At 36.6% G+C, this 23,054-nt stretch overlaps 2 protein-coding genes and 1 pseudogene across 2 annotated transcripts; all 3 read left to right on the top strand.

The window, feature by feature from the left end:
- Window positions 1-200: 200 nt before the first annotated feature.
- On the top strand, window positions 201-9,707 carry LOC132313268 (ethylene-insensitive protein 2.2-like; annotated as a pseudogene).
- A 5,969-nt stretch (window positions 9,708-15,676) lies between these two features.
- Window positions 15,677-16,177, top strand: LOC132314692 (auxin response factor 16-like). The gene has a single exon (XM_059813520.1). It carries the CDS (start codon window positions 15,677-15,679, stop codon window positions 16,175-16,177), a length of 501 nt encoding a protein of 166 aa, XP_059669503.1.
- Window positions 16,128-22,628, top strand: LOC132313267 (uncharacterized). The gene is made up of 13 exons (XM_059811961.1): window positions 16,128-16,558; window positions 16,661-16,886; window positions 17,207-17,271; window positions 17,354-17,401; window positions 18,111-18,314; window positions 18,412-18,576; window positions 18,652-18,750; window positions 18,966-19,100; window positions 21,266-21,316; window positions 21,404-21,477; window positions 21,571-21,620; window positions 21,720-21,766; window positions 21,987-22,628. The coding sequence occupies exons 1-13, from the start codon at window positions 16,241-16,243 to the stop codon at window positions 22,065-22,067; spliced, it is 1,563 nt and encodes a 520-aa protein (XP_059667944.1). The 5' UTR covers window positions 16,128-16,240; the 3' UTR covers window positions 22,068-22,628.
- Window positions 22,629-23,054: the final 426 nt, after the last annotated feature.

The following is a 23,054-nucleotide window of genomic DNA, read 5'->3' as shown; positions in this document are numbered from 1 at the left end:
GACAAAAATAAAGGGTATTTAAGTTATTTAATATCATGTCAGAACTATATGGTTGGGGTGTGAGTGAAAAATAAAGTAAAAATTTGTAATGTATGTGATAATTATTTTCTGAAGAAATTTAAGGACGGAAAATGACCAAATATGGGAGAGGAGGGGGGCAGGAATATTTGGTCGCCCTTTATGGGGGACCAGTGTGGCAATTAAAAAAATAGGACGCCAGTGTGGCAATTAAAAAAATGGGCGGAGCACATTGGGGCCTAGTCGCTGAAATCCACACCCGCTGGAGCTGCTCTGTGACTAAACGCTTCTGGTCTTCTCTCGTTACCAAGATCGTACAGAATAAAAAAGGAAAGCTCCGGAACAAGAAGGTAACAACAGAAGCTAACCCTTCAAAAAAAGAAAAAAGAAAAAGAAGAGGAAACCTATCCATGCTGTACATACGCATGTTGAATCGATAATTTTATATTTCTATCTCAACCTCAGATCCATGTAAGTTACAATCAATTTGTTAGAAATTATGGTGGCTGTTTGTGATCTTAATTGGCACAGGTCATTTTACTTTGTTTTTTTAGGCTTTTGGACTTTGTTCTTCTGTTTTGCAAATAAAGTTTTGATTTTGAAAATTGTTCTGGGTCATTTTGGTGGTATTTTAGGATTGTAATATGGGCATTCGTTCTTTTTGCATTTGTTGATTATGGGTTTGTTTATTGGTAATATTTCATTAAGTTCTTGTAGCGGTTGTAATAACTAGTTGGCTTTCTGATCTTCATGTTACAATTGCTGTTTAACTTAGTTTTGTGAAGTATAATTGTAATACTGCATGACTAGTTAAGCAAAGTGATAAATTGGAACTGGTTAATTGCTGACCCTTTAGTTTCTACTGCTTTGTTCCGTTGTTAATGAATTTGTATCTCTTTTGATTTTTGATTTTTCTTCGGCGAGTTCCTGCAAGTGAGCTTGTTGAACTCATATTTTTAGTCAAGTCATAATTATGTGCATCATACTTTGGTGGTTTTCGGTGAAATTTCTGAGGCATCCATCACCTTGTTAAATTTGTGATGTTTGAGTTAATTAATGAATTGAAATTGTCCCTACAGTTGTTCATTGATGCAATGGTCGTATTTGACATTATTGGTCGATTTATGTAACTTCCAGCACTTCATCCATGTTTTTAAATGCGAAAATTTGAAGATGAATTTCTTGATACATTTTTGGTATTTCTTTCTCAATCAGGATTAGAATCCTGAAGTTTGAAGTGTAGATCAATCAGGCAGTTTGTTGGCAATATATATTTATGTGGAGTTTGTTTTGTTGATTACAGATAATATCCTCTAATCTTTTCCCGAAATTTACTTGAAGATGAGGCCTCTGATTCTTTTTCTTTTTTTTTTTCTTTTCCCTAAATTGAGCCCTCTGATCTTGATCAAACCATGAATGAAAAAATTCAGGAGGTTGTGGAAATAACTCAATATTGGTTTGAAGGTGATTCAAAGCACTGTTGTTAGGACTTTGCTGTATCAACAGTTGTCATGTGATTAAACAACAAGGGCAGCTATTAAATTTGATCTGGGAAAGTACATTATAGTTATACTAGTCTGCCAGCCTTGCTTTATTGAAGTAGTTGTTAGATGTACATGTCTTGTTAGTCTCCACAGGTGACGAGGGATCTGGATCTGTTTATACCCTGGCTATATGGAGATATGGTTACCCACAGACGCCACTAATGCCATGTTAAATTACCAATCAAGGTTGGCGTTCAAACAGTGGAAGTACTTTTGGAGTAAGCAGCCATGTAACTATTTTGCTCAATAGTCCTTGGGAGGTTTTTCTGTTACTTGGAACTGTTACTGTTATAGTGCTGAATTCCTATTTATCTGAGGAATCAAATAATAACATGGAAAATGAGATTTTGACTGCTACCTATAGGCCAAGCATTCTTCAGGGTTAATTCCTGCTGCGGTTCCTGTGCTTTTAATTACAAACGGATATAATGACCCAGGAAAGTGGGCCGCTGCTGTTGATGGAGGAGCCCACTTTGGGATTTATTTGGTCACACCAATGCTTGTTTCCAACTTTGCTGCTATTTTTTGTCAATACCTGTCAGTGCGTATCACTGTGGTCACTGGAAAAGATCTTGCCCAAGTATATATGTTCTTCGTTTTCCGGACTCCATTTATAGTGAAGTTCATCAATTTTCAGTATATCTTTAATTATTTGGAACAATTGTAGAAGTTTTATTTCTTTTTTCCCCCTTATATTTTGTTTTGATTGGAATTGTAAGAAAATTTTGAAAATGAGTAGGTTAGAATTTATAAAAAGATTGATTCTTACACTTCATAATCTATATAGTTATCTAACTTCAGAACTGGTAGAGTTGCACATGTTCTTATTATGCCATTATTATATAATGAAAGTGATCATATGTGTTGAACTTACAAAAATTATATTTATTATAGTGTAGTAGCATCAATGTGGATATGAACATTTTTGTTTCTAATCATATAGTCATTTCCATATACTTGGAACAAGGCTTTGTTAAGTTAATAAGTTCAGTTGGAAACCGGATTCTCCCAAGTACACTGGTAGTTTATGTTGCCTTTCTATTTTCATAAGCTGTAATGTGTTAAATAAATACCAAGATTTGATGTGGCATACGGCATGCTGGATTGCAACTACGACCTAAACTTATATGTTTCTTCTAGAAGCATCTAAGTTTTGGATGGAGTGGATTATCATTCTCTCTCTATCCACAGGCATATATATGTGTGTGTGTGTGTGTGTGGTGTCCCTCTTTTCTCCCAATAATATAGTATTATCTTTTGCAATTATACCATTTTATAAATTCTATTTACCAAATTATTTTATATTCGCCTGTTGCTTATTTATTCATGTGGTTGAATATTTTGTTATTTGCTTTCATGCTAGTATAACTACTTGCATGTTTTTTCTGTTTGTGATGCGAAAGATTTGCAGCAAGGAGTATGACATCGCCAAATGCATTTTCTCAGGAGTTCAAACAGAGTTTTCTATGATCGCTTTGGAACTTACTATGGTTGTTTATTGCTCTTTAATGATTATTGATGATACATTTGGTTGCCTTTTCCAATTACAGCAAGTTTTGTTTTGTCCCTAAAATATAGCTGCACTGATGTTTTTAGATTTTGGGCACTGCACATGGGCTTAATCTAATATTTAGTGTGGACCTATTCACCCGTTTTTCTGACTCTTGTCCGATTTCCACTTTTTGCCACCTTTCTGTTAAGCCTAATTACCTACATTTCTCTATGATAAATATGTTAAGGGCTAAGTATTTGAACACTCTTATGATTTACTTTTTGAGCAAATAACACCCCTCTTTTACTTTGGGTATATAACTCCCTTAAAAATTTAAAAATATTGCAAACTAGGGCTTTTCGGCGGTCAACCGTTAGGAAAGTACCGTTAACAGACCACGTGTCTCGCACATGACTAATTAATTGTATTAAATACCGAAAATGCCTTTTTTGTATATAAAGGCCGTGATAGTCATTTTACATTAATTGAATTTTTTACTATATCATTTTAATTGTAGTAAGGGCATTTTAGTATTTCTATTGCTCCATTAACGGCCGAACGAGGGGAGGTCGTTGTTCGTCCCTAAAATAAATGTTAGGGGCTTTTCAGAACCTATAGGGAGTTATATGAGCTATATGCATATTATAGGGGTGTTAAATGCTCGCGACCCATATATAAATATTATTTTGAGAGTTGACATTAGTGTTGTGATGTCATCTTAAGAAAACTTGAATTTCAGGAGAATGGCAAAGCAAGATTTCTGTGCATAGGCATAGCGAGCTTTATGATGCTTTCTTATGTTTTTGGCGTTCTCATCAGTCAACCGGAGACCCCGATCTCCATGAATGAGATGCCAACAAAACTAAATGGAGAAAGTGCATTTGCTTTGATGAGCCTTCTTGGAGCTAATATTACGCCTCACGATTTTTACCTCCATTCTTCTACCATATAGGTCTCTCTGTCCCCCTCCATTCCTCTGTCGCTCTATGTTTGTGTGTGTATGTTAGAGTTTCAGACAGAGTGCTATGCATGGCAAATGTGTTCATTGGCTTGTAACAATATTGTGCCCCATATGTCGTACTTGATTTCTGTTTTGATGGCCTTGCTTCTTTAAAAAGGACTTTATATGCTAAATATAACTGACTGCACCTATTTTATCGGGAGTGATAAGGGAGGTCTCAAGCTGAAATTCATAGAGCTACCCGCACTGAGTAGCACTTGCATATATAAAATAAAGGGAGTTCTCTACGTCTTTTCTGATTCTAAAATCCAAGAAAGTGCTCCTGTTGGGACGCTGGGAGTTTATTGAAAATCCAATTTGCTATATTCTTGAAATTTTGCGGGCAACAACTAGACCTGAGCTTATTTTGCACTCTCATGCATTGGCATAAAAAATGATTTTGTAACTATTAGTTGATTTATTGAATTTTTGAAGTTCTCCTCGTCTTTTATTGAAGATTTAATGGAGGAATCAGTGGAGGAAAATCTTTCAGTAATTGATGTTGTTTCCTATTATTGAAGATTTGGTGTTATTAGAGGAATCAGTGAAGAAAAATCCTTCTTGTTTCCTATTTTCTATCTCTTTCCATTCTCATAATTTCTTCTCCTATATAAAGGAGCCTCCACCATTGTATTGTGTATGAATTAAGAAAGTATTATAAAAGTGATGTAGCCTTTTGGGCTCTTTGTGCTGTGGATGTAGGCCCTAGTGGCTGAACCATGTAATAGTAGCCCTTTGGGCTCTTTGTGCCGTGGATGTAGGCCCTAGTGGCTGAACCACGTAATAGCTGTGTATTCTACTTGTTTTATTTATCTCTTCACTTCTGTTCTGTGCTTTACAACATCTTTCATATTCTTGCAGCAAGATGTGGGGCCACCGCATGTTTCCAAGAGAGCCTTGTGTCATTGCCATTTTTATGCCATTCTATCCATCTTTAGTGGCATTTTCATGGTGAATTACGTGCTGATGAACTCTGCGGCACATGTATTCTACAGTACAGGTCTTGGTTTGCTTATATTGCAGGATGCATTGTCGCTAATGATCAGGTTTGTGCTTTATGAGCAATGTTACTACTGGAATTGCTAACATACCAGTCGTTTGAAATTTATTGTTCATACTAACTAAGTTTCGTTTTTCAAAAATAATTTATACTGGTACTTGGAAGTCCACTAGCACCCTTTGCTTTTCTACTAGTGCTGCTATTTTCCAATCAAATCAGAGCATTAACATGGAATCTTGGTAGACAAGCAGTCCTCCATGATTTCTTCAGGATTGATATTCCCGGTTGGCTTCATCATGCCACAATCAGAATTATTGCCATTGTTCTAGCTCTCTTTTGTGTGTGGAATTCAGGAGCTGAAGGTATATATCAATTGTTGATATTCATACAGGTGGTGGTTGGCCTTATGCTTCCATCTTCTGTCATCCCCCTTTTCCGGGTTGCCTCATCAAGATCAATAATGGGTGCCTGCAAAATTTCTCAGGTTCTGGAGTTCTTGGCCTTGATCTCATTTATTGGAATGCTGGGCCTGGTAGAGCTGATATTTGGAAACAGTGATTGGGTGGGTAATTTGAGGTGGAACTTAGGGAGTAGCATTTCCGTTCCGTATGTTGTGCTTCTAATCACTGCTTCTGTTACGCTTTGACTGATGATTTGGCTTGCAGCCACTCCATTAAAATCTGTATGTTCCAGATTAGATGCTCAGGTATGGGACTGGGATATACAACATGCTGTACCAGAGCCATATGCCGAGAAAGACGAAACTGTTTTTATTGAAACTAGATATCATGGAGATCAACCCATACAAAAGCAAGAACCCACATTAGCATTGGGAAAGTCCTTTGACAATCATTCAGATATGTCAGTTACAAGTGCTGATCTAAATTTGCCCAAAACACTTCAGGATTCTGATAATGTGCTGATTCGACTACTATTGACGAGAGTTTTTCTAATACTACATTCCCAGGCTCCTCTGTATGTCATCCAGGGGAATCAGCAATCAAAATAGAGATTGTCCCAGTCTCTACTGTTTGTAATAAGGTTTCTGATGGCGAATCACTAGATACCACTACCTCTAAAACTGAATCAACAGATTTAGTTGAAAAGACTGTGGGAGTAGAGGGGGATTTACAAACTGAGAGGGATGATGAGGGATATTCTTGGGAGCCTGAAGAATCATCTAAAAGGATGTCTGGAAGTAGCCCATCTTTGACATCTGAGGGTCCTGGATCATTTAGGAGTCTTAGTGGGAAAGGTGATGATGGAGGGAGTGGGGCTGGGAGTCTTTCAAGATTAGCAGGAATAGGCTGTGCTGCTAGACGTCAATTAGCTGCGATTCTTGATGAATTTTGGGGACAGCTCTATGAAACACAAGTAACACAAGAAGCAAAGGCAAAGAAACTGGATGTATTGCTGGTGGGGGTAGATTCAAGGGTTGATCCCAAGCCTGCGACTACACTGAAAGTGGACATCGTTGGGAAGGAACTTACCGGATATTATCCCTCCATAGGCGGAAGAGGATCTGATTCCATGATCAGTTCAAATTTATATGACTCTACCAAGCAGCAAGGGTTGCAAAGTAGTGTAGAGTCATCTTACGGGGTCCAAAGGGGGTCATCTTCATTGTGGTCCAACTACATGCAGATGTTAGATGCATATGTGCAAAATTCCAGCCGCAATGCTCTTGACTTTGGTGAGAGGCGCTATTCTAGTTTGCGCCTGCCACCACCTTCTGATGGCTATGATTATCAGCCAACCACAGTGCGTGGTTATCAGATTGCATCGTATCTCATTTGAGTCGCTAAAGAAAAATGTTCTGATTACTTGAATGGTCAAATGGAGTTGATGTCCCCCAAATCCCCATCTTTGGGCACATCAAATTATGAAGGCTCACTTTTTTTTTGCTTTTGGGCAAAAACCAGAAAATGGGATTAGCACTTCTTCAAGACCGCTAGGTTTTCCAGACCTTGCTGTACCTAGAAATAGTTCATTGCAATCTGAAAGACCATCTTATGATAATTGCTCTTTCAGACCAGCGGAGAATGTGGATAGTACAGTCAATGTGAAGAAGTTCTATAGCTTGCCAGACATTGCAGGACTTCTTCCTCATCGCAATTCACATTTATCTGACAAAAATGCTCGATGGGACAGTACCATTGAATACAGGCCATCTGTTTGTCAAAAAAATGTATGAACAATCCCCATCTTCAAGCACTTCATCATGGGTTCGAGCACCTTCAACATTTGATGAACTCTCTTTGTCAAAAGTCTGCAGAGACACTTTGTCCCTACAGTTCACTTCAAGGTTAGACAGTGGATCCCTGCGGACCAGACAGCCTCATAAACGGTTTGGTGTGGCTGATAAAATTCATGCTACTGGGGGTTGAAGGAGTTGGAAGGAGGCAACTTCAATTAATCAAGAAACAACATCTGCTGTGGATCTGGAAGCAAAGCTTCTTCAGTCTTTCTGGTGTTGTATTGTGAAGCTTTTGAAACTGGAAGGGTCTGATTGGTTTGTTTAGACAGAACGATGGTGCTGATGAGGATCTTATAGATCGTGTAGCTGCAAGGGAGAGATTCCTTTATGAAGCCAAAACTAGGGAGATGAACCGAGGGGTTCACGTGGGTGAATTTCAATGTTCTTCTGATAGGAAGCCTGGTTTTACACTGAAAAACGATGACACAGATATTACCAAATTTCTGGTTTTTTCAGTTCGTCAATGCGGAGAAGGCTGCATTTGGAGATGGGACTTGATAATAAGCTTTGGTGTGTGGTGCATTCACTGTGTCCTTGAGCTCTCACTCATGGAAAGTTAGCCAGAGCTATGGGGGGAAGTATACCTGCGTACTAAATCGTCTTCAGGTAAAGGTTTTAAATTTGGTGCTTGACTTCTCTTTTTGTATTACCTTGTGTAAAGTGATTATGACATCTCTAAAAGGATTTGTAGTACTTCACTTGTTAACCAAATTGAAAGACTGGTATCTGCTTGTTATTATTGGGGTATAAGACTGGCATCTGCTTGTTATTATTGGGGTATATTCTGCCATTTATGGTGTCGCTTGTGGAAATCTGCCACTGTAATATCTGAAACGAGTTATTTGGAAGATCCGTGCGAGTAAAATTGTTTTTTCTTTCTTAGATCTTCGATTCAATTGGTCATAATGTGCTATATTGTTTCTTCCTTGATTCTTGTTTCCTGCTGATGCTACTGTTGAAAGGAATATTAAGATTTTAGTTCAAAGTTTTCTTTGAAAAATTATTTTTGCCACCCATTTTTTTTTTTGCCCTTTTAAATATTTAATAACCTGTTTTCATTCAAGGGCATAAAAAATGATATTTGCTCCCTAGTACATAGTACAGAATAAGATCTAATGGGGTAATGTTGTCTTTCTATGTTTCCAATGGCAAACGTTATAACTAATATCAATAAAGCCTTTTCCGAACTGCTTGCAGTTGGGGTCTGGATTGGGAGTGCATGTGCGTGCGTGCAAGTGCGTGCTTCTGTTTCAATTCTACTCAGAGAAGTGCATGTGTGCTCGTGCAAGTGCATGTACATGTTCATCATGAATCAAGCCATTCCTTTTATGAGTTCTTGTTAAAACTGACCAAGCATCTTAGTTTTTTCTCAGAATGTCCCGTATTAATTTGACCTTAAACTTCTCCTTTTAACTTGTTCCTCTTAGTCTTAATACTGGTACCATTTTCACATGACGATTTTACTGCTACCCAACTGCTAAGGATTCTATAACATTTAGCATGGTCAGTCCTGTAACCTTCTATGAGATATTTCGTTAGGTCAGTACTTTGTCAATCGAACCACTCTCTAAAGGCGTTTTGTCTCGATGTCACAATTTGGGACATCCCTCAAGAAAAATTCCCTATTTGAATGTCTAAAGGAAGTGCCCTTAGGCAGTGCTGCGTGTGCGTGCGCGTGTTACCTTTAGTTTTCTTCTCTCTAGTTTGGTGACCGTGACATACTTCTATGGTAAATGTGTTTATGACAGGGAATCATTGATCTGGCATTTTCCAAGCCCCGCTGTCCAATGACCCCTGCTTCTGTCTTCAAATTCCGGTGGCATACCAACAGAGGTCAAGCTTGCCCATTTCAAATGGAAGCTTGCCCCGTCTGTACAACAAGGCAGGGGCAAATGCACAAATGCAGTAATGCTCTTGGAAATAATAAAGGATGCTGAATTGGCAATCTGTCGAAAGGAAGGATGCTGAATTGGCAATCTGTCGAAAGGGTCGGAACTGCAGCTGGTGATTTGGCATTCCCAAAGGGCAAAGAGAATCTGGTTTCTGTCCGCAAAGCTACAAGCGTCATTTATCCAACAAACCAGTCACCACTCATGAAGGTGGGTCTGGGTCACTCAAGGCTTCAACATCAGCTTCGTATGGCTTGTAGCTTGTGTAAAATATACAACTGGGTGGACAATATCCAAGTACGATTTTGGAAGCTGCTCATTGACCACTTTATGGGTGTTCGATTGTTACATCTCTCACTCTCTCTTTCATGTGTATTAAATCTTTGCTGCATATTTAATTTCCTTGTATGTTGTGCATAAATAGGATAAAATGTACTGTATATGTAACAGCAGCAGAATGGAAGAAAATGGGCAAAAGAAATATGGAAAGTAATTATTGTGATTGCAGTTTCAGTTTGTCTTCTCATGGTACAAGGTAAAGTCACTCTAGGAGAAAGCAAAACGCTTAACATAGAATGTCTAACGATTAATACAATGGTCTTACCATCTCCTATACCATCGTCGGTCTTCTCTCCTTGAATGATCTCATTAGCATGCCCCCAGCCCTTCGGGGAGCTTTTCTTTTCACGTATTTATACTATATGTGTATATATGTGAACAGAAATACGAGGATTCTAATTGATCTTGCATATAACATCAGTATGATGGCCCAACAACTTGATCGCAACTAAGGTTGCATGTTTTGACGTTGAGTTACATCCAATTCTCTCCGGATCTCACAATGGTGGAAGCGTTGTGCATTGAGTATGTTCTCACTCTCTCCAGATCTTGCAATGACGGAAGCTTTGTCATTTGGTAGGAAAATAATGACGGTAGCTTTGTCATTTGGTAGGAAAATAAGGGGGAGACACCAGGCTGTCTGATGAGGCGCATGAATCAAGCCTTAGGCCAATTTGCAAACATGGCAGAGGCCGACGAGTTCTTTGATAAGGCAAACGCCCATTTCCTAGAGGAGTCCAAGTCGGAGGCTCTCCGCCTATGCACCGGGGCAAATGAGGAATCTAAAAGGATTTCATCTAACGAATAAAACTTCAGGATCTCGGCGGCTTGTATGCGTTTATGGAGACTGGGGCCACAGGAAGCTAACGAGGTGGTGGCTAAAGGAGGATTCGGTTCTTGAAAAAGAAGAATATATATATATATATATATATATATATATATATATATATATATATATAGATAGATAGATAGCGCGCGTGTATTAGGGCTAATTTTGTGTTTGAGGGCTAATTTTGTGTTTTAGATCAAGGACATGATATTGCAAGAACTGGAGATTATCGGAATTGCAATCCATGTACCCCAATGTGGGCATCAAAGAGTTTTCGGCTTGGTTCGCAGTCGCGGTATCGATCACAATAGCGGTCGCGATGTAACGGTCACAGACAAATATTTGTATAAATCGGCTAAACCGACTGAATCATGGAGAAATGTGATGGTATCTGACCTTTGAAAAAAGGTTACTAACCGAATGATATATCGCGTATAGACCGATATAACGAATTATGATTTTCGATGACCGTATCATTAGACAAGGAGCTCGTCGAATCTGAGTCTGAGACTGAAGGGAATTTCAAGCATGTCCCCATTGGTGAGTGGCCGACCAATTGAGCCGATTTAACACCCACCTCAACTTTTTGAATTTTACTTGAAAATATAAATTTTTGCAATTATTTTTTTTTCCTAGAAATAAAAATAAAATTGAAATGAAGAAATGCCCACCTCAAGTTTTTGAACAAATTCTTTGGCGTTTGGGGCAGAGAGGAAGATGTGACGTTGAGAGGCCTTGATGAAGCCATCATCTACAGTTTGTCAATAGAAGTGAGGAGGTAGTTCTAGGAACCATCAAGACTAAGCAAATCCACTTGCCAAATTTCAGGGGAAAAAAAATCATGATATATATCAGACACACAAATTATATTAGTACGGGGTATGAGATTGATTTGAATCTCATTATTGTAATACCCCGATATTGTAAAAAGGATTTATTAATTAAATTAATTTATATTATATTATTATTATTATTTTTAAGTGATTTGTTTTAGTTAATTAGGTGCTTGATAGTTGTGATTTGTTTTATTTAATTAAGTGCGTAGGTAAATTGTATTGTTTTAATTAAATTATATATTTTGTAATTTTATTTGTTAAATTTATACGGTGTTTGATTTGTGGAATGCTAGTTAGTGAAGTGTTTATTTGATTTGCGTGATTTTGTGTTGGTGTACCTTTATTGTTAATTATTGGTAGCTATAAAATTTAATTTCATTATTTTAGGTATTTAAGTTATTTGTATTGGGATTAAAGGAAGTTGGACCAACGGATGTGGTATTGGGCTTGAAGGAAGCCTTGTTGGGTTAATTGGTAAAGGCCCGTGGTTGTGAGGATATTTAATAATTATCTTTGCATAATTATACCTATATAATTACATGTGTATATTAATTCATTATTAAATCATGTGGAGGGGTATATATGTCAATATAATTATATATTGATATATATAGGTATATATAATTTATTTAACTAATGGTTATATATGGAAGGTAATATATATATGTTTATAGTAAAATATATGTATGTATATATATTATTTAAAAGATAAATATTATTTATTTTATATGATAATCCTAATGGGAAAAGGATTTAGTTTTTGTATGTATATAAATAGACACATAAGACTCTAGGGTTAGGAGTTTTTCCACGTTAGAAAAATAAGAGAATTAGAGAGAGAAGAAGAAGGGCTAACGAAGAGGAGGCCGGATCAAAGAACGTAAGAGGAGACCGGATTTGGAAAAGAAAAGGCGAGTTCTTCTCTACTTCTCCTCTTAGAACTCATAAGCGTATCACCTTAATTATCGAAATTTTAATTTTAACTTATTAAATCAAATTGTTAATCAGTGTAGATCAGCATGTTTATTCTTTACAAAATTATAAATTTAAGCATGTGAATATATGTATGAATTGTTCTGAATATTTAAATATTGTATGTGGGGTTAGGTTAATTAAATTTTATTTCTGAAATTTTTTATAGTTTGCTTTAACCTTGTGTGGTATGATGAATTAAATTAAATAGATCTTAATTTAATTATATATGTTTAATTATGCCCAAAATAATAAATAAAGCTTTTGGGATTTTTCTAGGATTTTCTGGAAATTTTCTAGAATTAATTTATATTTTGAATGTTATTTTAGAAATTGTTTTATTATATACTGTTATATATATATAAATATTTGTAGTATAAACAACATACTGGGGTTGGATTTGCAAATCGGTGCATCATCAAAGGCGTAAAATCCAGTGTGTCGCGGTCCATGGTAGTATGGTGAGCCGCAGATCAGCACCATGGATGCTGCTCGATCTAAGGAAGATGAATCCAGTGTGTACGACATATTATAAGGTTGTGTGAAAACTAATCCAGTGGCTGAGAAGAGTTGATGGAAGGGCGGTTGATTCAGTGCTTCGCGGCACATGATGGGCTGGTACACGTTAGCATCTGGACCATAGATATGGTCCAGCCAACTAAAAATGATCTGGTGCGAGCAAGTGCACCAGAACGCAGAAGGGCAACCAATAGGGACAAGCCACACACGTGCTGAGAGTGTAACAGGCGCGTGAGGGCGCGTGGACGCGCCTGCCGGTAAGGGGAAGCGCGTGGAGGCGCGTGGGAGTAGTCTAGGGCTATGTGGCGGCGCGTGAAGGCGCGTGGGGATGCGTGTGAGGTCCTGGAAAGTTGCTTGAGACTCCGGTGAAGTTTCAGTATTTATCTTAAGCTTGTTAGGGTTAAAATTAATCATTAGAGGGTGTGTTCTTGATATTTTGAGAGCCTCAGAGTGTTACTAAGATACCTAGTAGCATTTAGTGGTATAAATATAATTAATTAAATATTTTTGCAATGAAAGGAGGTGTATATATGTGTATATATATGTAGATATGATTTTAAATAGTCAACGATTGGTATGGAATGTATGATACACACATATATATATATATTACAAAATATATGTGTATATATATATTATTTAAGATTATTAAATATTATAAATCTTGTTTGGTATGACTTGATTCGTGTATGGTATGGTTGATTTAAAATCGTAATAGATACACGGTTATTAAATTAAGGATATGCTTATTATATGCATGTGAAGTCTATATATAATTATACCTAGAGTTAAGTTTAAAATTAATACATGGTTGAATTGTAGGCATGGATGAGTTGCCAAAGGCTTTGATATACTGCCTTATTGGTTATGAATAAATTTCATATATGGGAAGCATGGTTGAATTGCTAATTAATTGTAAAAGTAAATATATTGAAGGAAGCATGGTTGAATTGCTAGTATATAAATAAATATATTTATAAATGGTATGGTTGATTTGGTGCATATTTAAATTGCTATATGTGTAGATGACTAAATTACTGTTTAGGATGGAGTTAAGGTGAGTGGGGTTTATTTTATGAGAAAATTATAAAAGGGGGGGCTTGGTCTAGGTATGACTAATAATTAATTATTGGTGAGTGGTTTTGACAATTTAATGCCCTGTTAAGCTTAATTAGGGATGGTTTTGGTAAAGATGATCTGTTTATTGGTTTTCAGAGGCTTGGTAGAGAGAACTTGCTCGTAGGGTTTAACCCGCGATTTATTTTTCAGGTTGTAGAAGGTCAAGTCTCAAGGTTGAGGATCCGCAGCTGGAGGACTTATCCATTCCTTCTATTTACTTAAAAGTAGGATATTAGTTTTGTTTCAGTTAATATTAGTACTTAATTGGTTGAAAGTCTAAATAGTAACTTTTGGTTAAGGGATCCTTGAGTTACGGGATTCCCGAGTTGTAACCATTTGGAAGTTATTAATGGATTTACTATTAATTGGATTTCTTCAGCGTTTTATTTTATTCTTTATTTCATTTTGTAATCCGTGCTTGTTTAAATACTTTAATTGGTTTGATATCCCCTGATTTTGTGCGCGGACTTGATCAACCCGTGTTCCGAAATTAGGGGGTATTACAATTATAGACAGGCTTGTCATGAATACCCAGTTGAGCCTAGACGATAAATTCCAATAATTCCTTTAGAGTTCCACACCTACCTGTGTAATTAGCAAGTAGAGAGAGAGACAAATTCATTCAGCTAGCTGAGACCTGAATCTGAAGAGGATGTGTGTGTATAAATTCATATGGGACCTGGTCAGGCAATGAAACAATCAGATTGGCAAGCCATAAACATTAAAAAAGGACTAATTAAGGTATTCTATTAGTTTAATATTATTATGTGAGGGTATTTAAGTAAATTTATAGAAACGGTTAGCAATACGTGTTAAAAAAGTTTGCTTTTTTTTTTTTTTTTTAAAGTAAGTCACAGTAATTTTTGAAATCTCTGTGATTATGACAATCGTAAATTAATATTAACAAAATTTGATTAAAAATGTCCCAACCAAATTTACCCTTTTTTTATCTTTTCTTTTCCCTCCTAGTTATCATTTCTTTTTCTAATTACTATTGAAATCTGGCTCCAAACACTGTGTTACCAAGCGTCTTACATATTCGAATAACTTCAATTCAAAATTTAAAACACATCGGAACTTGGAAGCACAAACATGCTTCGATCGCATACAGGTACTCTCTCTCCCTCTCCATCTCTATCTCTATCTCTATCGACTTATATTTCTATTTGCGTGGTATTGATACACTCAAACTCGTACGTTGATTTTTATCGATTTCCGTTTGTTTGTCATTTCTTTTTAGCTCGATTTTAGAAATTCTTCAAATCTTAGATTGATTAATTTTTGTTAAATTTGGTGGTTGTTTGTGATCGAAGAAGATTTGTCAAGATTTTGAAGAATTTCAAACACATCGGAACTCGTAAGCACAAACACGCTTCGATCGCGAGATACAGGTACTCTCTCTCCCTCTCTATCTCTATCTCTATCTCTATTGATTTATATTTCTATTTGCGTGGTATTATATTTCTATTTGCTAATTAATTATTCACGTCGATTTCCGTTTGTTAGTGATCCAAGAATTCATCATTCATCTCTTTTTAGCTCGATTTTAGAAATTCTTCAAATCTTAGATTGATTATTTTTTTTTGTTAAATTTGGTTTGGTTTGTGATCGAAAGAAGATTTGTCAAGATTTTGTGGTAATTCAGGTGAAATTGATCCACGTACGTTGATTTCTATTTCTTCCGTTTGTTAGTGTTCGATTAAGAATTCTATTCATTTCTGTTTAGCTAATGATTTTAGAAACTCAATAATTGTTGTTAAATGTTTGTGATTGAAGAAGATTTTGAGGTAATACTTTTTGTGATTTGGTATTAGAACCATATATTGAAGTTTAGTTTCTTTGTAGCATTTAATTGTGCAGATATGGGTGATTTGGATGAAGCTGAGGTTCTGCTTGATCCGCGGATATGGATCGAATGTGCGGGGGTTATGGCACGAGTGCCAGCAGTCGGATCGCATGTTTGTTACTTTGTGGAAGGGCATGCTGAAAATGTGGGTTTTCAGACTCGTGGTCTACCTCACTCCATGGTCCGTTGCAGAGTTATTGATGTGAGACTTCTGTCAAATTCAGAAGAGGTACTTGCTAAAATTCATCTGTTTCCTGTTAATGACGAAGTTGTCAATGATGAGGGCGGAAACATGATCTTTGATGCTGAAGATAGACTTTTGTCAGCAGCAAAAGTTTTAAGCAATAGTGATGTAACATCTAAGTTTACAGTGACACAACACTGTATTAATCACATATTTCCGAAATTAGTCCCCCCAGAGACTTCTCAGATGATACCTACACACGATGTCCATGGTAGAAGCTGGGTATGGAGGCATACATGTAAGTCAAAAGGAAATAAAGGAGGTTTTAACTAGTTAACCAACTGGAAGAAATTTGTGACCACAAAAAACCTCAAAAAAGGGGATACAATAGTATTCATGAAGGAGGCTAATAATGCCATAACTGTCGGAATAGCTAGAAAGCGCAGCAGTGCATTGAGGGCTCAAAATGTTAGAGATGGATTCATAATGGCTATGGATGGGCAACCATTTGAGGTTGCATATTACCCACGGTCATTTGGTCCACAGTATTGTGTGCCAGCGTCACTTTTCACTGCAGCATTTGATGTTGATTGGAAGGTAGTCACGAGGTTCAAAATGAAGTTTGAATCTGAGGATTCTACAGATTTTAAATGGTTCAAGGGGACTGTGACCTCTGTTGACTATTCTGCATCTCGAGTTTGGAAATGTATGGAGGTTAGTAAAATAAGTCTTCTGTCTTTTAATATGCAACTGAGTTGTTTTGCCTTTAGTAAATTAAGTTTGCTAGTCATTATGTTGGATTCACTGGATGTACAGGTTATATGGGACGATCCAAGCCGGACAGAAGACTGTGTGAATCCCTGGGATGTCGAGCCAATATTTCCCCCACCAAATATGCCAGGCCCAGTAAGTTCCATCAATTTGCCAGGACTAGACAGTTCCAAAAAATCTGATAGTCCTCGGAAAGTTTTTGGTGTAAAGTTGAATTCTGAGGAGCAGATATGGCATGGTCAATTATCTGGGTGCCAAAGGCAGGAAGAAGGTAAGGTGATTAGAACTTGGAGGAAAAAAAAGGGTCATTTGTGAGTCACTGTAAATTATCATGAAGCATTGTTGTTGACCATATTATAATTCTTATAAATAGAACACTATTTTTTTGTCGCATATCCTTGTCGTGTCTGTGTCCTGCCTTTTTTGAGATTTGAGGTGTAGACATGTTTGTTTCTTGTCATATCTCTGTCCTTTTCCTTGCCCATTCTTCATAACTCCTTGCTCTCACTGCTCTTACTATGCTTAAGCATATGTTTGCCTTTTCAGAGTTTAAACTGACACATTTTTATTTCCTGCCTTTTTTTTCTTCAGGAACTCATGAGGCCCTTGAATTAAGAGAGGGAGGATCAGGCTACATTGGGAAAGGTGTTTCAAAGGTTAGTTATCTACCTTGCAATAGAGACTGTTATTTAAATATATTTTTTGTGTTGATCCTTCTCTTCCTCTACATATATGCAGGCTCTTCAGAATTTAAACAAAAATATAGGCCCTGCTCTCATTGGCAAGGTTGGTTGCATCCACGGGCCCTTTCTATATCTTTGATAGAAGTAATGTATGGTTTTTATTGCTTTCAGCAATAAATGAAGGCACTGGCAAAGTGCTTCACGTTTGCCACTTATTAGACATATAATTAAATAGAATGGTTACTATTTTAGTGAGCTGATGAATTATATATTGCTTAACCTCTAATTTAAAATAATGTGAGAATGATTCTATTGTGCATATTGCCATTAGACACTTTCACATTATTGGAGAGCTAATTCCTGCTCTTGGGCTTTATGCTTTTTACTAACTCCCCTACTATTGGAAATGATGTTGCTGCTTCAAAATTTCATGGAACAGATAAGACTTGTGATCTGAACTTCATGGATGAAGTGGGTTTTCTATTTTGTTTTGTGCTTATCTAAATTCAACTATAAATTTGAAGTTTGGAGCCAGAACCGAGTAATTATCTGGTCAAAATTCTGAGCAGGCCCCTTGTAAGCTCAAGCCTTTGCTTGAAAACAGTCCTGTAGTTAAACAAACTTATAGCCAGGATGAATCTCTCTTCTAGTTAAACAAACATATCACCAGGATGGTTCATTTGGTGAACAATTGGAACAGCCAATCAACAAAAATAATGGTGATTTTTTTTTTTTTTTTGGTGGATAGAGCAAATAGAACGTATATTTAGTGATATGTGTTTTCTTGTTTCTGTTGCTTCTTCTGTGCACAGAACAATGATGGCCCTCAAAAGATCTTAGGAGAGCAACTCAAAGATCTGTACAAGTCATTTGTGACTCAGAAGCAGTCTCACGGAGTTGTACTGTCTGATACAAGAAGCCAGTTCTTGGCTGTTGGCAATGAGTCCGTAATCAAATTCTGGGACATGGATAGTGTTAACCGCCTGATGAATACTGATGCGGAGGGTGGATTACTGGTAAGAAAGAAATCGGGTTTCTTCTGGATCTCTTGTCATTCCTGAAAAACTTTTTGATATGAAGTAACAATCTCGTCTTGTCTTGAATATCTTTCAGGCTTCTCGTTGCATTCTGTTCAATAAGGATGGTATTCTACTGGCTGTCTCAGCAAGTGAGAATGGTGTTAAAATACTTGCAAATGCCAATGGTGTTCGGCTTATGCGATCCATTGAAAATCGTTCACTGGATGCTTCTAGAGTTAATACTGGAACTGTTGCTAAGGTAAAATTTGTTTATAGGTTCTCCTAATAGTTCTAACAGGAACATGCTTGTTTTACATGCATTATTTGTTTGCAGGGCGCCATAAGTTGCACATTTGGTACTCTTAGTTCAGCTGCTGGAACAAGCATTGGTGTTGCAGATAGAAGTGCACAGGGGACGGCTATGGTTGCGCTGGTAAGCATGGATGCCCCAGTCATGCGGATGAGTGGGGTATTTCTTTGAGAAAACTGCATTTTTTTTTTTTCCATTTAATTGTTGCGTGTGTATTCATTATAGATGTTGAAATCATTCCATGCACGTGTATGTGATTTGATGCATTTGAATTATTGAATGGACAAAAATTTACTATTGCACAGTGTTTGACAATTAGTTTTCTGAATTTTCTGCAGAATGGGGATTGTAGAAGTCTGTCAGATGTGAAACCTAGAATTACAGATGAGATAGAAAAATCTAAGTTCTGGAAACTGACAGAAATCAAAGACCCATCTCAACTTTGTTTCCCTGACAGCTTATTGTCAGTAAGGGTATGTGCCTGTTTTGTTTTTTGCACTAAGTTCGTTCCTTTTTTTTTTTTTTTTTTTTTTCCTTAATTTTTTATCCTTATTGGAACCCAGTGTTGAGATTGGTTTTTGACTACCTTGCTTTCTATTTTTTGATGATTGGGCCAGTAACTATGTTCCTTTATTGCCGCAGAAAAGATACTAGCTTTACATTTTTTATGCAATTGTCTTAGCTGATGACTTGCGCATACAGAAAGGTCATTGTAAATTCATATTTTAAAGTGGTATTTGATACATATAAATAACCACCCTCTCCCCACCCCTCTCCCACGTGGTGGGGAGTTGGGGAACATGTGTAACCAAGGCCCTAAAATGCCGAGACAAGGATTTTGGGGTTAAGGTGAAAGCTCTTGATGCATTTTGGTCCACAGAGAATTTTAAGGCCAGGCTGGAACATAAACTAGTGCATTCCTGATTTCAGCTTACCAGTTATAGAAGCAACACCAATAAGCTTGGCAACCTATCCACGAACTTTTACGAATGTTGTACTTCCACAATGCATTCAGCTGTCCTATTACAGCCAAAAGCAAATTCCTTCATGATAGTTGTCAAATTTTTTTCCTAAAATGATAGTTGTCAAATTAATTGTTTCTATCTTGATGCTACAGAAAATCCCCCCTCCTGAGCGCAGTATGTATTCGCAATACCCTTGGTATGGGTAAAATGTTGCTGAAGTCAACTAATTTTACTGTGCTAATATGGAGATGTTATTCTCTTGTTCTTTATTGCTACAAAATTGATGTGGTTTTCAATTGTCAGTTTGAAAGAATACATCAAATGTTTGGTATTTGTTCTGGCTGGTTTTGTGCTATTTGTAGTTCAAAAGACATGAGAATATACATATGATACAAAAGCACTTCACAGAGAAATGATGATGGGAAAAAAAAAAATCAATTTTTAACTTTTTTGAGAAGATATCATTTTACAATTTATTTACTGGTATTCTAAGGTTGAAAGAAGCATTTTAGGATTCTCTTTCACTTATTCTTTCCGTATTGAATTTACAAGCCTTGTCCCAACCATTTGAGGACAGTTTTATGAGTTCTGTTTTGCCGTTTTACTTTGTCTTGGCCAATTCCTTCGTTAAATCACATGCTTAGATGTGTTTTCTTACTACTCAACCTATATACAAAATTTGGTATTTCCCTTCTTCTAGCATTCCCAATGTTGATTGTCATTCTTTTCATGTGAAGAAAAAAGTGAAAATGGTTTTATTAGGTTGTCTCAGAATCTAATGCCATTTTGTGAAGTAGTCTTACTTTAGATGGAGATTAGCTCCCTTTGACTATTTCAAGGCACATGGAGAATGCCCTTTATGGTGAAATCGTAAGACTCTAGTATGTATTTAAGAACTATGGACAGCATGGTTATTAACCAGATTTAAAATATGTAGTTTATTTATTAATATAATTATTTGATAGATTTAGAAAATAGAAGTGGAAACTTGGGTTACCTGTTATTTTGTGTATCTTACCAGTAATAGTTTTATGCCCCATATTTTTATTCTTCGTTTTGTTTATGTGATTTCAAGTGTATCTCCTGGGACACAATTTGGTTCAAAATATTCCGTTTCTGTTGTCTGAAATTTTTATTAATGGGTTGATGTGGTTCCAAAGGATTAAAGTTTTTCACGTTGCAATTTATTACCTACGTACTGATACAATGAAGACCTATAGATGCTCTAGTAATAAGAGGATGATTAGTTTTCATAGAAGATAAGAGACAGAGATTGCTTCCAAAATTAACGTGGGATGACGTTTTCAGATATGAATTTAAGAAGTTAAATATAATAGAAGAGAGATGGCGTGTAATATTATAGAATGGGAAAAGATAATTTATGTGGCCGATATAATGATTAATTTATTCTCGACATGTGTTGTGTGTGTGGCGTATGTGACTGTGAAGTAACTTCCAGTTAAGAATTTTATGAAACAAATTATGAGTATGTACTTTATACGTCCTATCCTTTAATGAAGTGGGTTCTCTTGTCATAAATCTTTCCCGTGTCTCGTGTGCTGACCATTTTTGTTATCTATTCCTTACTGGTTTTCTCGAATTATGCACTTTTCGAGTGTGCATGAATACATTGAGTGTAATGAAGATTTGTGCTCAATGTGTATTGTCCACAGAGGGTTGAGAAGGCAATGAAGGAGAAAAGTTGCAATGCACTTCTTCTGAAGGTATCATTCGAGTCTCTGGCACACTAAATTTAATTGTTCAGGACCACCTATTTGAAACATCATTATTTTACTTGCTTGGATAAAAAGGTGAATCGAATTGGATCTGAAGCTGAAAAAATATCCAAGCAAGTTGGTTGGGGTGTTATGGCTCGACATCACAGGTTTGATGTTGACCTTAAGCACCGTGAATACATTTCGTTGAACCTAAAATTGAAGTTCAAGGTGCCAATATAGTTTATTTTATTTTGTTGCAGTGGAGAGACAGAAGATACTTTCATTGCTGACCTCCGTTGGTTTGTCAATGGTAATTATATATCTAAAATTTAATTTTATCATATCAATAGATTTTCATTTAACTCTGCGGTGCAGATATTTGTTTATTCATGAATTTTTGCTTTCTTAGGGACAGGAGCTCCATGCAGGTCAGAGCGGCTTGCTAAGAACAATCAGGTTGGAATTTTGACCATTTTCAAGTGCATCAACTTTGTTTTATTGCACAATGACTTTTTAACTTCACTCATGCTATGTTTGAGAGTACTTAATTGGTTGGCCTAGATTTGCTTCCGATCCCAAATCCAAAGCACTGATTCGGAGCTCCCAAACACAACATTAATGTATTTTAGATGGTCATTGTGATTTGTTAAGCATTCTGATCTCGTCTTGTGTGCAGCACATGCCAAACGAAGAGGATACCGTCTCAGAATCAAATTATGCAGGAACAAGTTTTTGCACGCCTGTTGAACCCTATTAGATTCGGAGAATAATGAGCTGGAGACAAAATGTACTGTGGGATTTCAGCATGGAGTTTCACCCGCGCAGTGAAATGGGTCAGTCAAAATAAGACCTGAGAGAGACTTGTTAGAACAATTACAGCATAAATGTTTTGTTCAGATAACCAAGTGTTTTTAGTTAGCACCTGTTTTCTAGAGTCAAGCTCTAATGATCTGTTTTGGGTAATTTACGAACACTCCTTGAAGTTTGCCCTTATTACCCCCTGCGCATTTGGTTTGTCTTACCCAAACACCAGTAGCCCTACTGTCTACTGTACATGATTGCAAATGTTTTCACCGGTCTAACACCATGTAAAATGACCTGCATATCCTTTGATTTTATCAGATGACTATCATTCAACCCTACAGAATTATATTTTTACGTCTTTATCATTTCTTTCTCTCTCTACTACTCTTGGTATACATGTACACACAATATATATTTTCTTCATATTCTGTGTACATTTCAATTGGGTTTTCATCTATATACACAGACCATGGTATACTTTTCCAATTGGGTTTTCCAGTATATATTTTCTTCATATTCTGTACATTTCAATTGGGTTTTCATCTATATACACAGACCAGGTATACTTTTCCAATTGGGTTTTCAACAGTGTTTACATTTCAATTGGGTTTTATAAACACGGACCATGGTATAGTTTTCCGATTGGGTTTTCAACAGTGTTAACATTTCAATTGGGTTTTATATAGACAGAACATCATGTTATGTGTGTGTATATATGTGTGTGTATATATATATATATATATATACACTTTTTTTTTCCCCGAAAGTTTAAGCAAATTGTATAAATAAAAGAGCAGTACCCGAAGGCCTTCGGCCAAAACAACCCATCAACTGGGAAACAAGCTGAAAGGCAACCCAAAAGAACCCAAACCCCAAACAAAGAGTACAGACTGCTGTACAGCCATGTGACCCATACAACGGGTCCAACCCATCAATTGCA

This window comes from Cornus florida, unplaced genomic scaffold, assembly GCF_030987335.1.
Source record: "Cornus florida cultivar Cherokee Brave unplaced genomic scaffold, ASM3098733v1 CherokeeBrave_3.0.0_Hap2_Chr06, whole genome shotgun sequence".
Lineage (NCBI taxonomy): Eukaryota > Viridiplantae > Streptophyta > Magnoliopsida > Cornales > Cornaceae > Cornus > Cornus florida.
Note: the sequence above shows the minus strand (reverse complement) of the source record. Positions and strands in the feature narration are given on the sequence as shown.